General features: G+C 36.4%; 1 protein-coding gene across 5 annotated transcripts in view; it reads left to right on the top strand.

Moving 5' to 3' along the window:
* The window catches only part of LOC136805928 (uncharacterized), a 67838-nt gene that overhangs the window by 24478 nt on the left and 28436 nt on the right, over nt 1-14924 (top strand). The window contains exon 1 of one of the 5 annotated variants that reach the window (XM_067062502.1): nt 7593-7866. The exons of 2 other annotated variants lie outside the window; for them this stretch is intronic. In XM_067062502.1, the coding sequence (XP_066918603.1) occupies nt 7664-7866 (203 nt within the window). In that variant the 5' untranslated portion in view covers nt 7593-7663. Of the gene's footprint in view, nt 1-7592; nt 7867-9835; nt 9897-10001; nt 10228-14924 lie in introns of those variants that run through there. 2 more of the 5 variants (XM_067062510.1, XM_067062511.1) reach the window with 2 other exon arrangements.

Here is a 14924-nt window from a genome sequence, read left to right as displayed (position 1 = left end):
GTCTTTCTCTCTTTAATGGTTAGTAAAACATCTTCCCAATCGCTCGAAGCAGGATAAGCAGAATCAATAGTTTCTCCAATAGTGATATTTACTAATTTATCAGTCAGTGAATTCAAAGTCGTTTCAAAACTTGTATCTGAATCGCCCATTTTTGACACGAGTCAGTTTTTCAAGACGTCCGTTCACGTTGAGAGTCGAAATCAGAATGTGATGACACCCCTGTCTCATTGCCCCGATTACAGCTCAAAAACAAGGAGAGATAAGGTCGATTAGAGCACCCCCTTCTCACAAGCCCACTGGGAGAATTGGCCGAGATATCGCCCCGGTGAAAAATTATATTCCAATTTTTCTCCCCACTGAAACTAATCAAACAAACCAATCCTCACTGCAAAATTTTTATTATTTTTCCCACCCCCATTGAATTTTCTGACTTGAAAACAAAAGAACTGAAATCCCAACCATAAAAGATATATCAATTCCCATTGAGTTTCAGTCTGTTATTTTTGTCCCCACTGGCTAAAAAAATCCTACCGGGTCTGTATTTTTCATCGAAGTTACACACTACACAATCTATATGTTTTGTTGTTACTATCGATATACGTGATACTTTATAGATTATTTCTGAGACAGCATTTCAGAAAACTTTCCCTCGTAATGGGAAAAATCAAAATATAATAGCCGCATTCTTTTTCACTGTTCAACATACTTTCCCTCGTAATGACATAACAATCTTTTCATTTATGCGTGGTAGTCAGCAATCTAATATACCTTTTGACGTCATGGAAATCCTTTGAAGGATGTCATATAGATGTTAAAAAGACATCTTTTGGTGTTTATGTTACCTCAGTGTTAAAAATGTTAGTGGGGGTTTTTTGTCTCGTCTTACTTTTTATGCAGCTTTGGAGATACCTTGTTTTATAGTTTTTTTTATAAGAAAGTTTTTGTTTTGCACTCGAATAGTGACTTGTTCGTTAGTTTCTCTATCTTATTTGATCCAACCGATTGCCAGGTTAGATAGAGTCGTGACCAGTTACTGGTCGTGACATGAGTTTACAAGGATAAGTCGGGAATCTAAGACTTTTAAACTCTTCATAGCTAGCCAGCTCAGGTTTCTTTGGTACACTGCAGTGGAGGTGAAAAGTTCTATCCAAACACAAATGGGATTCCCATTGGAATGATTTTGGTGTACAATCGAATGAAATTGTAGGGTATTTTTCCAACTCAATTTTCCAGTGGGGCAGGGGCCCCATCGAGTCTTTGACACATGGGTGTTACTGTATGTAATTAAAGGAACATTTAAGAAGTGGGGATTCGAATGTGGACAGGAGTAGCTGGGAGACCCGTCTACTCTGTTCGTGTGGTTTCGAAGTATAACATTTAGTTAAAACGAATAATAATATAGAAACAAGTAGCCGGGTATTTTTATAGATGCCAAATCTGGTCGCAGAATTCTATTGGCTGTTAAACAATTGTTGAAGTCACGTGATATTATTGTTTTGATTGGAAGTGCACGAAATTCAAACCAAATGTAAACAAATTCAAACTGGGTCAAAAATACTGATGGGATTTTTGCTTATGTGGTGTAAGTTTGAATAGAGAGTATGGATCTCCAGACTAGGACAGGAGCTCTTCGATGTTTGAGTGATATTGATATTTTAGACAACAAGGTCCATTATTGTCCCTGTTTAACATCCGCTCTATATTATTGGACCATACAATAAAATCTCAATACTGGAAACAATGACAAGCTCATAATTATTTTGTATTTGTACTTACTGGTTTTTTTTCTTATAAAAAATGTTGTTACTAAAGACAATTAAGAAAGACGATAATGTTGTGACATGGGGGTTACACTGCGAGAAAGAAACGGGAAGAAAAGTTTGGCATTTGATCTCTTTGATCCTGATACCATGACATTCTAATACGACAGATCATCGGTTAAGGATTAACTCTATTAAATTTCTGCTTATTTACATATTTACTTGCTTGTGATATGCTTTATTTTGGAAAGGGGTGATCATTTTTGCTTGTTTATGTTGAATTATTTTGTTTGTGTAGGGGTAGTTAATGGGAGAAATATAAGTAGCGAATTTAGCAGGCTTACTCTAGAAAACTTATGTAAATCAACCTACTGATTTAATTCATATAGATGATCATGTCTCGACTAATACCCTAAACCTTAACACATTGGACCTTTTTTCTATGTGAACAACTGATTGGTTTGGAGGCTGGGCCCTATGGGGGACGGTTCCCTTGTGTTTTTGTCTACGAGAAATTATAGTTTTTCAAACGAGAAATATAGGTAGCGATGATAACAGGCTTACTTTGTTCAATATTTTTGGTTATCCATTTACCTGGGGCAATTTTCTATTCTTTGTAGCAGTAATTTTTCCTGTTGAGCCCATTTCTAGCCATTTTAGCAGCTGTCAATCAAGGTTTTTATTTTTCGATGTTTTTTATCTCTACTCTATTTTTTAATTTGGTTCCATTTTTACTTTCTGAAAATGATTTGAATCTTGTGAATTACAACACCCCTATCTCACACCCCCGGTGGAAGTTTTTCCCTCAGTGGGGATAGGAATTCTATTGCTCCAAGCTTAAAGAAACCAGTGAGGATGGTTTTGGAGGGCAATGTTTCATCGTTAAATTTTGAATGGGGATAAGATCAAAGTCGATTTCTCAGTGGGGCTGAAATTCAAGGGTATTTTTCCACCGGCGACGAAATTTTTACTTAATTTTCCAGTGGGGCAGTGGGTCTGTGACACAGGGGTGTTTAATAGTTTAAGTGTAATTATCGGTCTACCCATAACTCTTTGCTCTCGTTCCCATGATATAAAGGAAAGCAGATAAAGTACTGGGAAGATAAATGATTTGAAGAGCTCAGCCTGGCTGTCGTAAAAACTTCTTCTTGGGTCAAGTGAAGATTTTAAATATTTCTAACCACTGTGAAACAAGTAAAACAACATCACATACAAGAACTAAAAATTAATTTCTTGTAAGCACTAACCAGGTACTAACTTCCACAGCACATTGTCAACTTTCATCTATTCATTATCAGGTCTTTAAAGAAAAGATCAAATCGAGTTTAACAAAAAAGGAGGACTTGTCTAAGCTTGTTCGAGTGGGAGTGTGTATATGAGATGTTTGATCGAAACGAATTCTTTTGTTTCCCTTCATGCTCTGCTTACTCATATCAACAAAAAATATCAACAAAAATATTGAAATGATCATTTTTGGATAATTATTTGAGACCTGAGACGAATCGAAACATAAACTTTTCAGGTTGGTCTGGGTTAGTTATCGATTGGCAGTAACTGGATTTGAAACCGACTAAGAGAACCTTGAAGATTATTTGATGACCAGTGGTATAGAGATATTCATAATAAGCTGAGATGATTCTATTCACTAAAAAATAGTTTGAGCCAGCTGTTTTGATATTCATACATTTACAGACTAAAAGGTGTATATCTCTCTAGAATCCTGTTAAGTAAAACCAATTTTCTCTGTGTATGCGAGAGTGTAGAAATAATAACTTTGTCAGTAAAAACACATCATTTTTCTTTAATGAATATTTCGGCCAACTGGCCTTTTTCAACAATATTGTACATAGAGATTACTATTTGATATACTGTACAGCAGGCTGTAAAGCTTAACTTAGATATTCGATAGTGATAGAGATTGTCAACCCACAGTTGTTATTTTTAAAACTACTTAACTCAGAGGTAACGTGGAGTCTCTTCAAATTTTCTCCTTTTTTTAAATCAAACAAGTTATCATGTCCCTTAAGTTAATAATGTCTTACTCTTGTCTCCCGAATAGACCCCCCCCGCTAATTGCTAAGAGAGAAAAAAATCCATCCCCCCGCTCTTATTAAGACCCCCCCGCTAATTAAATTCGAATAATTCAATATTGTATTACAGTGTAGATAGACCTTAAACTTGTTAAAATTTTCCTTTTTGTTAGTATTGGTTCTTATTTTACGTGTTCATTTGTTAAAGTTTCTTTTTTGTTGTTTAAATTGATATCAGTTAAAAAAATTTTGTCTTCAAATTACCCCCCCCCCTCTTATTCCATCCCCCCGCTTATTCGGACCCCCCCCCGTCTATTCGGGAGACAAGAGTATAAACCTTAATCCATCCATAACTTGAAATTTCCTTAACTCGAACAAATTTGTGTTCCTCGTGTGTGTTCGAGTTATGGAGACTCCACTTTAAGTAAGCACTTAGTGGTATAGATATTTTGACCAGTAATAGAGATTGGCCATCTTTAAGAGTATGGAAATTTTCAGCTCTCTTCGTTGTCATGGTTGTCAAACCTTTTTAACTGCTGTCAAGCCTCTTTCAGATGTAACAAGCGAAATATACATCGTCTTGATAAGAAAGCCGTATCTCCATTTTCATAATTTTCAGAAAGGTCCAAAAACTTCCAAGCTGTGACTCCATTTCTTGGAGTTACGGCTTTCTTTTTCTAAAATAGGCTGTCTCGATGCATCAAGACTACATTTTTAGAAGAAGAAAGCTGTAACTCCAAGAAATAGACTCATAGTTTTTGGACCTTTCTGAAAATTATGAAAATATTCTACAGCGACGACATATCACAAATTTGACAGACATCTATAGTTTAATATGTAATACCATTTAACTGGCATCAAATTAAACTAATTCCGTAATGTGATAGATTGATAGAAAATTGAAATGAAGCTAATTAAAAAAAGCTTCAGTCTTTACACCATAAAGTTTGTTGTTTTTAATTTCCCGTTTGTCAGATGCACGGATATCCTAAACATTAATTACGTAATTATCCTTGTCAAAGTAGACATTGAGAATCATGGAGCTGTCTATTTTCTTTAAGTTTCAAAGTGTTTTATGGTAGCAAAAATGGTGGTTGGAATGAATGTCTTCCTTTCATTTTCAAAACAACTTTTCGAAAAATGTTTTTAGTTGGTTTTCTGTCATGGTTTGTTTTAAAAGAGCTGAAAAGAAAGGATATTTAGATGAAAAACAGGATTGCGATATTTTACGAAATTCTTGAAAGCTGAGTCCTGATTAGGGTATATCTACAACAGTCGTGGCCTTAAGGTCTTAAGATATGTCTAAGTATCTTCTAGTGTACCTAGTGACACTTCGGAGAACGCAAACCTTTGATACACCTAATTGTTCGAAGGAAAGACAAGGATAGAAGCATCGTTTTTTGTGTATATTAATGGGTTGATTAACGAGTTGAGAGTTAGATTGTAACTGTGCTGTGTTTCAATTTGATTTGAATAGATGACGCTGTCGCAATGACATGATTCCTCTCAGCTTGACTGTGAGTGATGCGGACGTTTAGTAATTGAGTGTGAGAAATACTTGTGACCTTTTTCGTTGATTCGATGCTTCAGCCAGGAAGACGGGGGCTCACACCATGGGAATCTTATTATGTCTGCTCGGCTGGACGAGATCATGGTCATTCTATTAGTAACATTATTTTTCAACGATAGGAGACGATGATGATTAACGGTGATGTTATTATTCTTTTGAGCTTTGATGTCATCAGGCGATGCCAGTTTTCTTGAAGCTTCGAAGCCTCCCCAGAGATAATATACTTTCTCGGGAAACTTTTGGCAAACTTGACTATGAATTTTTGAATTAAGGCTTCAGCCTTTCTGGAACTCTCAACAACTCAGCCTCAAACTGAGATCCGTATGCAAACGAGGGTTTGTGCTCTTGACTCTGGTGTGTCGTAACTTTAGTTTGTGGGAAATGTTTGCATGTGTTATTTGTTTGTAGGATTCACATTTGTATTTTAAGATTTTTTAGCAAAGATATTGACAAGCTTTTTGATCCTTCTTTATTCTACATCTTTGTTAATCTTCAAATATTTTAAACGTTTCTTTATTTCACCAAACTCTAAAGTAAAACTTGAATGGACTTGAATCTCGATGGAAATCTTTGTCAAGTGTTCTTGACTTTCTTTTCATAAGATTCCATTCTAGCATTATTTTTAGAGTTTGATGACTTCATACGAGTTAAAACCAATTTAGGGATTTTTGGAAATTATTTCAAAAGTCTGACTGGTGCTAAAGCCGCTGGACCTTATGCTGTTATCTTTTTTCAGTCAGCATTTTGAGAAGTCGTTTCTTATATATTGGTCTCTCTATAACTCGACCACAGTGCAAGGGTAGAGCATTCGGCGTAAGGTCATTGGTTCAATCCTCGGCCAGGTCATACCAAAGACTTTGTACAAAAGAAAAAGAAAGACCAATGGTAATTGGAGCAATCCCGGGGAAAAAGTGGTACGTACCCGCGGGTAGTTTACGCTTTTTTCATAAGAACAGTGTACTTTGAAGGTGAGCATTATTCTTATTTTTCTATTGTTCTAAACAATAGGCCTATCTCACCCAAATATACTTATAAAAGTTATTCTTATAAAAAAAGCGTGTAAGATAATTACGAAAGAAAAGCCTGAGGTTCGCCTCCAACTGAGGTCACAGACAAAATAGAACAAATTTTACCTTCCCGCGCCTGTCCGAGCTTTAGAGACTGGACTGTAGTGTTGAACCTTCACGTGATAAAAAAATTCGTATTGAGGTCGTATTCGTATCTTAATCATGTGTCGATTTTGAGTTAATTTTTCACTGGGACCATTTTTTTTCTCATGTATTCAGTTATGCAATGTACTTTTTACAAATGTAGCATATTATGCATTTTTCAAGATTTTTTCACTTTCTATGATTTGTTTCGTATATTCGATTCTACGTCGTGTGTGGTACACGTTTTTGTGATTCATTATTTACTTTAAGTCTTAGTTTCTTGGATTCATCTTTTACCCTTCTCGGTCTCACTTCAAGGTTAAGTAAACAGGTTTACAGGGAAAAAGTAAAATGCTGAAAATACGACATGATTAGTTGAAACTGCTGACCTTTATTTAACCTGGACCAAGACTTGATCGCTATCTTTCATCGGAGTCTTTAGGAACGTGGTAGTACTTCTCGATGTGGCTCAATTTATACTTTAACGAAATTTTCTGTTTTCACCATATAGTTTAAAGCCCGAAGGGCTAGAGTAGAATCTCTAACCTTTGCCATGCAAGAAAAAAGTGAAGCCACTTATTTCTCATCTAGAACGCGCTTAGAACGCCCCGCAATCATGACGACGGATTGTATCTAGTGGTTCTTTTGTTTTTGAGGACTGCATTTTTTTTAAATCTAGCGATAGATTTTACTTTCAATCCGGCGTTTGTGTAAAAACTACGCGCGGGTGTTCTGGATGGAAAATGAAGTGGAGTCTCGGAGTTTAGCTCTTCGGGCTTGGAAGTCAATGGTTTTTACCCATATTAAGGTACCATTAGGGTACCACCTTCAAAAAACACAGGATCGAGTCCACGATCTGTGTCAATGGTTCATAAAAAGTTCAGTGGTTGAAATTTATTCATTACCCCTTTTAATATTTATGCTGTTTGTTTTGATTTCAATTTTTACCTTCTTAACCTAGCTTTGCCTCGCTTAACCTTATATGATAAGTGAATTAAGCAGCGATTTGTAATAAGTTTGACCTGGTTCACACGTGTTAACACGAAATACAGTATCGGATTTTTTCAATTTTCAGTATAGAATTATTCTAAAAGATAAAAAAAGATTGGATGAATTCGCACCTTTCTACATTAAAGAGGAACAAAGAAATAAATGCAGATTTTAAAATCACCTCACCTTGTACCAAGGATAATGAAGAAGCCGCTGAAATTACAACCACGGTCGAATACATACACGGCAGGTGATGACCATTGTACTATGATGATGGAGGTCAACCGCAAGAAACGCGCCAAGCGAGCGCCAAAGTTGAAAGAAAAATCACAAACTTTTAATATGGGTTTGGATGGAAATATAGGGTAAGACTATTTTTTGTGTTTCTTGTGTCTTGTATGAGTATTCATGATTTAAAAGTTCTCAGAAAACTCGCCAGTGGTGCATATCATGAACACTTGTTATCTTAGACTAGCAAGCTAGTCTGTTAATTAATCATGTCATAGGGCGGGAAGATAAAGGCGGCGGGCGTTTGCTAAAATAAGAGCTGTGTAGGAGAACGAGCAAAAGTTGGTGAGATGCTGATGATAATCTTAACAGATCTTGACAGTTTCAGCCCTTGCCGCCGACAAATTTTTAACAACGTTTACCTAACTCCTACGCTCACTTTTCCCGCGGGATACCGTTCCAACCCGACTGGCGTGCCAGTCTATTGTTATGCCGACTAATATTATATAAAAAGAGGTACGTTACGTCACGCTTCTTGGCCGGGTTCCACCAGTGAGCGCTGTGACCAATGCGAACATTTGATAAGACTGGCATCTAATCTGACATTTTCAGAAGAACATTTATCCACATCTTTACGGCTCTTGTATCCACTTTTTGTCTTTTTGTTTCCTCTTTGTCCTTTTTGACTTATTTTACCAAGTGGTAGCCTGGCTCAAAAAACATTTGAGCGGAAGCCATATTTTGGGGTGACGCCATTCCGTAAGTTATGTTAATAAAATAACTCATCACCTTATTCCGAAGAATCTGATTCTGTGAAGTAACAGTGAGTTATTAACTCATGTATAGTAGAATTTTTAGATAACAAATAGATAAGTACTAGGCGGTTCCCGTCGTCACAAACGCCGGTTTAGCTTCGCATCAAAAGCCCCTAGGATGAGAATGATGCTCTCTAACTTTATCTTTATCTATCAAATCTTTAAGATTTAAATTAGTTTTTTTTACCAACCACGGGAGTATATCGAGTAGTGTGAAGACGTCTGGTAAATACCTTTTTATGCTTCAAAGCGAATAGGAGAATGGGACTTGAAATCTTCACCATAAATGTGAGTTTAGTAAAAAATATACCTTCAATTATTAGAGTTTCTTCAGGAAGTTTGAAAGCGATTTCAATTTAACCGAAAATGGGAACTTATTGAGCGTCAATATATCATCAGTGTATAAGAATGGAAAATATATAAAAAATACTGCTGTATTTACGAATTTGAGGTCGACATGACGCGCCTTAAAAGACCAAACAATAAATACTTTGATTTCAAAACAATCATGGGTATATCCGACAATATATGGGACAACTTTTATCCACTTCTCACGCAAAAGACCTCCGTTTTTTACCTTATTGACTATTTTAAAAGTATATTTTTACTAACTTTACAGTACCATACGCCTTCTAAAGTTTGAAGATTTACGTTACATGGTGTTTTGAATAATTGACGTCTGAATTATTTTCGACCGCGGATCTAAAACTATTTAAAACATCCAAAGATTACACCAGAGTCCATAAAAAAGTTTGCATGCATTATCATGACCAACCATGTTTTCTTGGAAAATGAACTTGCCTCTGTTTTCTTCTTTTTCATGTTTTCATGTAACAGAAAGCCCTATCTTCACTAGCAACTGGAGGACTATCCTATTTTTGCTTTAGAATTGCTCCGCGCTGTGTAGATTGGCCCTTACGACTTTAGCAAAGTGAGCGCAAGCAAGCGGACTGCATTCTCTTAAAGAGAATGCAAATCGCTCTAGGGAGACCAGGCTGTAAACCAGAACATAAAATATCAAAAATAGTTTACAGCCTGGATATCCAGGCTAGGACACACCTTCACTATTTTTTTTTCGTCTCTGTCTCCGATAAAAACTCACTCTCACAAAGTTTTTTTTTTCTCGCAAATCTAGAAAACCTTTCTTTTTTAACAAAAATCAATTTCTCGTTCTATTTTTTTCTTTGAATCTAATAATTATCTTTTTCTTACACAGATAAAATGCTTTTTTACGCATTCCTGGTGTTATTAGATTTTACGACATTCATTATGAGTTTCACTAGAGAGCAACGTGGCAATTCTTTTTTGTCATGTTCTTTGAGAGTTGTTGAACATAGCAGGATGTTATGGGTGTAAGCATTGAGTTTAGAGCCCGAAGGGCTAGAGTTCAATCTCTAACCTTTCTCAGGCAAGAAAAAATAAAGCCTTAGATTGAATCTAGCAATTCCTTTGTTTACGATTGATATTTTTTTCGAAATTTAGCGGTAAATTTTAGTTTCAATCTGTCATTTCAGTAAAAACCAGGCGAGCCGCTCAAGGCTGCGCAACTTTGGTAGGATTTGTTGGCTTCAAATCCTACCAAGGAGATTGACTTCTAGCCCTTCGGGCTTATACTTCATTGGGTGTAAGTCTTAGACAGAGCATGCATTGGATGTTTGAATAACTTACGTTTGAAATACCATGGTAAGCTTGGTTATTCTTCTGGCTCATGTACCCTACAAAACCTACTTTTTATATTCATATTTCTTTGCCTTATTTTATCCGGTGACGTTGAAGTTAACCCTGGGCCGGAAAAGGAGACCACGCAAAGTATTTGTCACTGGAATCTTAATAGTGTTTGGGTTGAAGATTATGTGGGAGATTTTATTAAGATCAAGCAACTTTCTGCATTTTTGAACATCTACAAATTTGACATCGTTTGTTTGGGTGAAACCTTTTTGAATTCTGAGATAAAAGATGACGATCCTAGGCTGGTTATTGATAATATTATGAGATCAAGAGATGTGACCACCCCTCTAATGATAAGAGAGGTGGTGCGGTTTGTATCTATTATCGAGATCATCTAGATCCCGATGTGAAACCACAACTCACTACATTAGACGCATAGTGGGCAGAGGGGTATCAAGCCCTCCCTTAAAAATGGCACCCCCCTCTTTTAGCTCAACCCCCCTCTTAAAAATGAAAATTCCTCAACCCTCCTCTTTTTATTCAACTCCCCTCTTTTTTTCGACCTTTTACGCACAAACTCTTACAATCTCAAACTATATTCCAAGGTTATTAAAATGAAGAATACAATAATATGAATCTGATGGCAGAAATTACTTTTTAACAGATACAGTAAGATAATTGTTGAGAAATTTAAAAATGAATGGAAAACACTCTTATGCAAATTGCCAAATCTTCCAAGCCCCCCCCCTTAAAAAATTAACCCCTCTCTTTTTGTCCAAGCCACCCCTTTTATTTGAAATTTTCACAAGCCCCCCTTCTTTTAAATTCAGTAAAATTCTCAACCCCCCTTTTTAAAGGGGGGGGGGTGCCCACTATGAGACGAATGTCTTGTTGCTGAGATGAAAACCGGTGCAAACCGGTTTTTTCTTTCTCTTTATTATCGCTCCCCCAGTCAGACTTCTAACGAGTTTGAGGTTTTCTCTCGTAAATGGGAGGAGAACATTATAAACATTAATAATTTTTCTCCGACTGCTACAGTATTTCTTGGGGATTTTAATGTCAAGAATTCTGACTGGTCGGGCGGTGACGTCACTGATCCTGGTGGTAGAGATATTCAAAATCTAGCATGGTCTGCGTCAATTGATTGATGGACCTACTCACCTCCCTCAAGATTCTTCTTCTTGCATTTTCTCATCAGCAGATCATTTGGTCTTGGATTCTGGTATCCTTCCCTCTTTGCACCCTAAATGCCATCACCACATAACCTTTTGCAAATTAAATTTTGAATTTTAAATTTTGCTCCATCTTATGAACGTAAAATTTGGGACATTTTTTCAGAGCAAACCCCATTCCTATTCGGAGGGCGTTAGACATCGTAGACTGGGATGCATGTTTTGAGGGTCTTGATGTCGACGGGAAGGTTTCTCTTATGACTGAAACTATAATTAATATCATGTCAAACTTCGTGCCAAATAAAGTCATAACCGTCCGGAACAACGATGCGGTATGGATGACGGCTGGGATAAAGAGAGCCCTACTTGAAAAATCTAAAGTCTATAAGCGGTATGTCAAAAATGGGAGGAGAGTAGAAGATCTTGAAACCCTCCATGAATATCAGTCTAGGTGTAGATGGGCAGTCAGAGATGCTAAAAATTCTTATTTTTCTCGTTTAGCAACTAATCTTAGTGATCTAAATCTGGGAACGAAAAAATACTGGTCCATTTTAAATCAATTTCTTCATAAAAGGAAGTCACCAAGGATTCCCCCTGTTCGAGACTCCAGCAATAATCTCATTGCTGATGTTCCAACAAAAACAAACATGTTTAACAAATTTTTTGCTAATCAGTGCTCTCTAGACACTGATAGTGTTTTGCCACAACAAAGCTTTGCTACAAATCTTGAAATAAACAATATCGCTCTTGATGAAGCAAAATTTTTAGCCCTTATACGCGCACTTACGACTAACAAAGCGCAGTGGTTGGGATGACATCTCCATACAGATGATTAAGATCTGTGATGAATCCTTGGTTAAACCTCTCATAAAAATCTCAGCTTTTGTCCATAACGCACGACATCCTGGTAGGTTTCGATTCAAATCCACCTCTAGATACTCTTGGAGTATTTCTTGATATTTCCAAAGCTTTTGACAGAGTTTGGCACGATGGACTGATTTCAAACTTAAGTCATATGGTGTGTCCAGGCCCCTTCTCTCATTACTTCAAAATTTTCTCTCGTGTAGGTTGCAGCGGGTGGTTCTTGATGGTCAAGCTTCCAAATGGACGGAAGTCTTGGCCGGTGTACCTCAAGGCTCTATTTTAGGACCCCTCTTCTTTCTAATATATAATAACGACCTCCCTGAAGGAATTATTTCCATGATCAAAATTTTTGTCGATGACTCTTCAATATTCTCCCTTATCCTAGATCATATTCGCTGTTCAAACAAATTGATCAGTGACATGCAGAAGGTTAGTGAGTGGGCTCATCAATGGAAAATGAACTTCAACCCTGATCCATCTAAACAGGCTGTTGAAGTGTACTTCACTCGGAGGATAAATCTACCTGATCCTCCAGAAATTTATTTTAACAACGCAGCCATTGCTCGACAAGATCATCAAAAACATCTTGGTCTCATACTTGATCAAGAGTTGGCTTTTGATCGTCATCTTGATGAAAAATTTAAGAAAGCCAATCAAGGTATTGGTCTTACTCGCCGGCTTCGTGCGTTCCTACCTAGGGATTCACTAGTCACGATATTCAAAACCCATATTAGACCACACCTGGATTATGGAGATGTTGTATATGATCGTCCCGGTAATTCCTCCTTTTCTGAAAAACTAGATTCAGTTCAATATGATGCTTGCCTTGCGATAACTGGATGTTTTAGAGGAACATCCAGAGAAAAAATTTATCATGAGCTAGGTCTTGAAAGCCTGGCGGACAGGCGATTAAGTCGAAGACTAATATATTTTTATAAAATAATCAATGGCTTTGCACCTGCTTATCTCTCAAATGTTCTTCCTGCCCAGAGAGGGGAGGAGGAACGTAGGGCAGGGCGGATGATAGAACAGACACCCTTTTGTAGGATTGAACGTTATCGTGCCTCTTTTTTTCCTTTTTGCATCAATGAATGGAATAACCTGGGCGATAATATACGGAATTTCCTTCTATCTCATTATTTAAACAAGCAATTCTAAAGTTTTTTAGACCTTGCGCTAACTCAGTTGCTGACAACGATGGCGTGGTTCTTCTTAACCGATTAAGGGGTGGTTTCAGTCATCTTCGGGACCACAAATTTAGACATAACTTTGCAGACACAATCGACCCATTCTGCAACTGTCGAAGTAATTCTGTAAAAACGACACAGCATTTCCTAATGCATTGCTCTGATTACTCTAATTACTTAGGAACCTTTAGTGTTTGTATATTTGTTTCGATAATTCTATCAAAAGTTATTGGAATTTAAATTTTTATGACGTCATCAAAATAGCGCAAAATTGAGGATTTTTGCGAATTACGCAAAATTTCTAAATAAAAAAATATCTGCCTGGACTGAATCTTATTCTTCTTAGTTATACGCTTCGTTTGAGCCCAAAATGAGCTTCTGAAAATTATTTGTAACGTTACAAGCATTTTGTCCCCGCCTTAATCCCCTGGAGAAAATAAAGTGAATATCGGAAAAATATTGCTGCTATTGTTTTTGAAAAACCCGCGAAGCTTCTGATTGGTCAAGCGCTGAAATTCTATTGTAATGTCACGTGACTTTTTAGATAGGATTTCCTACCTAACCTCGGCACACTTTTCAGTCAAAGCACGCCATCTAACCCGTTCCTTAGAGACAAGCAGTTAAAATATAATTAGAAGCTAAAAACTTAGAATTCCCTTGACGTCTCGTCATTGCCATTTTCTCTTGAGTGTTGAAATAAATTTATTCTTTTTCAAAAGAAAACATTAACATGTAACCATCTCTTTTCATCCACAAATTATATGAATAGTTTGAGCTATTCGGCGTTTATTTAACACGTTATACATGTTAGCTTTAAAAGCCGTCAGTGGAAAAACACCTATATCTTTCGTTAATTAGTTCTTGAAATCAAAAAAAGGATGGTGCACAATACGAGCTTATTTATCTTTCTTATATAAGACTTTCTTATATAAGATTTTAACATTTTTCTTAAGTAATTAAGGCGACATAGAAACCATCTTTTATTTAAACGACAAGTACAAAACGCCTACACGTTTTTTTTTTATTAGAAAACCTAAAATTTGGCTGAGCCTGGATGTGCTTATTTTTTTAGCAATTTTCAGCCTAAAATGTTCTTAAATGCGTTCTTAATATTTGGGACTACTTTAAATCGACAACATCATGCAAAATAAAGAGCACTTAAAGTTGGTAAAATTTGGACAATATTTGACTCTCGATTTTAGAAAATCCATCCCTAAGTTTGGTTAAAACGGCTTGAAAAGAGGAAAAAATTGTAGTTTCTTCTCATTTTTTTCCAAACTGAGGCTGGGCATGTTCTTACGATGTTCTTAATTTTTCGACGAATTTCAGCCTAAATGTTCTTATAAACTGGGTTCTAATAAAGAATAAAACGTGTACTACCTACTACTTAATACTAAAAAACCAATTTTTTTAAAGTTTGTCTCAAAATAATTTGCAGCTGAGACAAAATAGCTGTAACTTTTGATAGAATTTGAATCAAGTTGCGATT

This window comes from Clytia hemisphaerica, unplaced genomic scaffold (assembly GCF_902728285.1).
Source record: "Clytia hemisphaerica strain Z4C2 unplaced genomic scaffold, Clytia hemisphaerica genome assembly, whole genome shotgun sequence".
Taxonomy (NCBI): domain Eukaryota; kingdom Metazoa; phylum Cnidaria; class Hydrozoa; order Leptothecata; family Clytiidae; genus Clytia; species Clytia hemisphaerica.
This window is presented reverse-complemented; position numbering and strand designations above follow the sequence as displayed.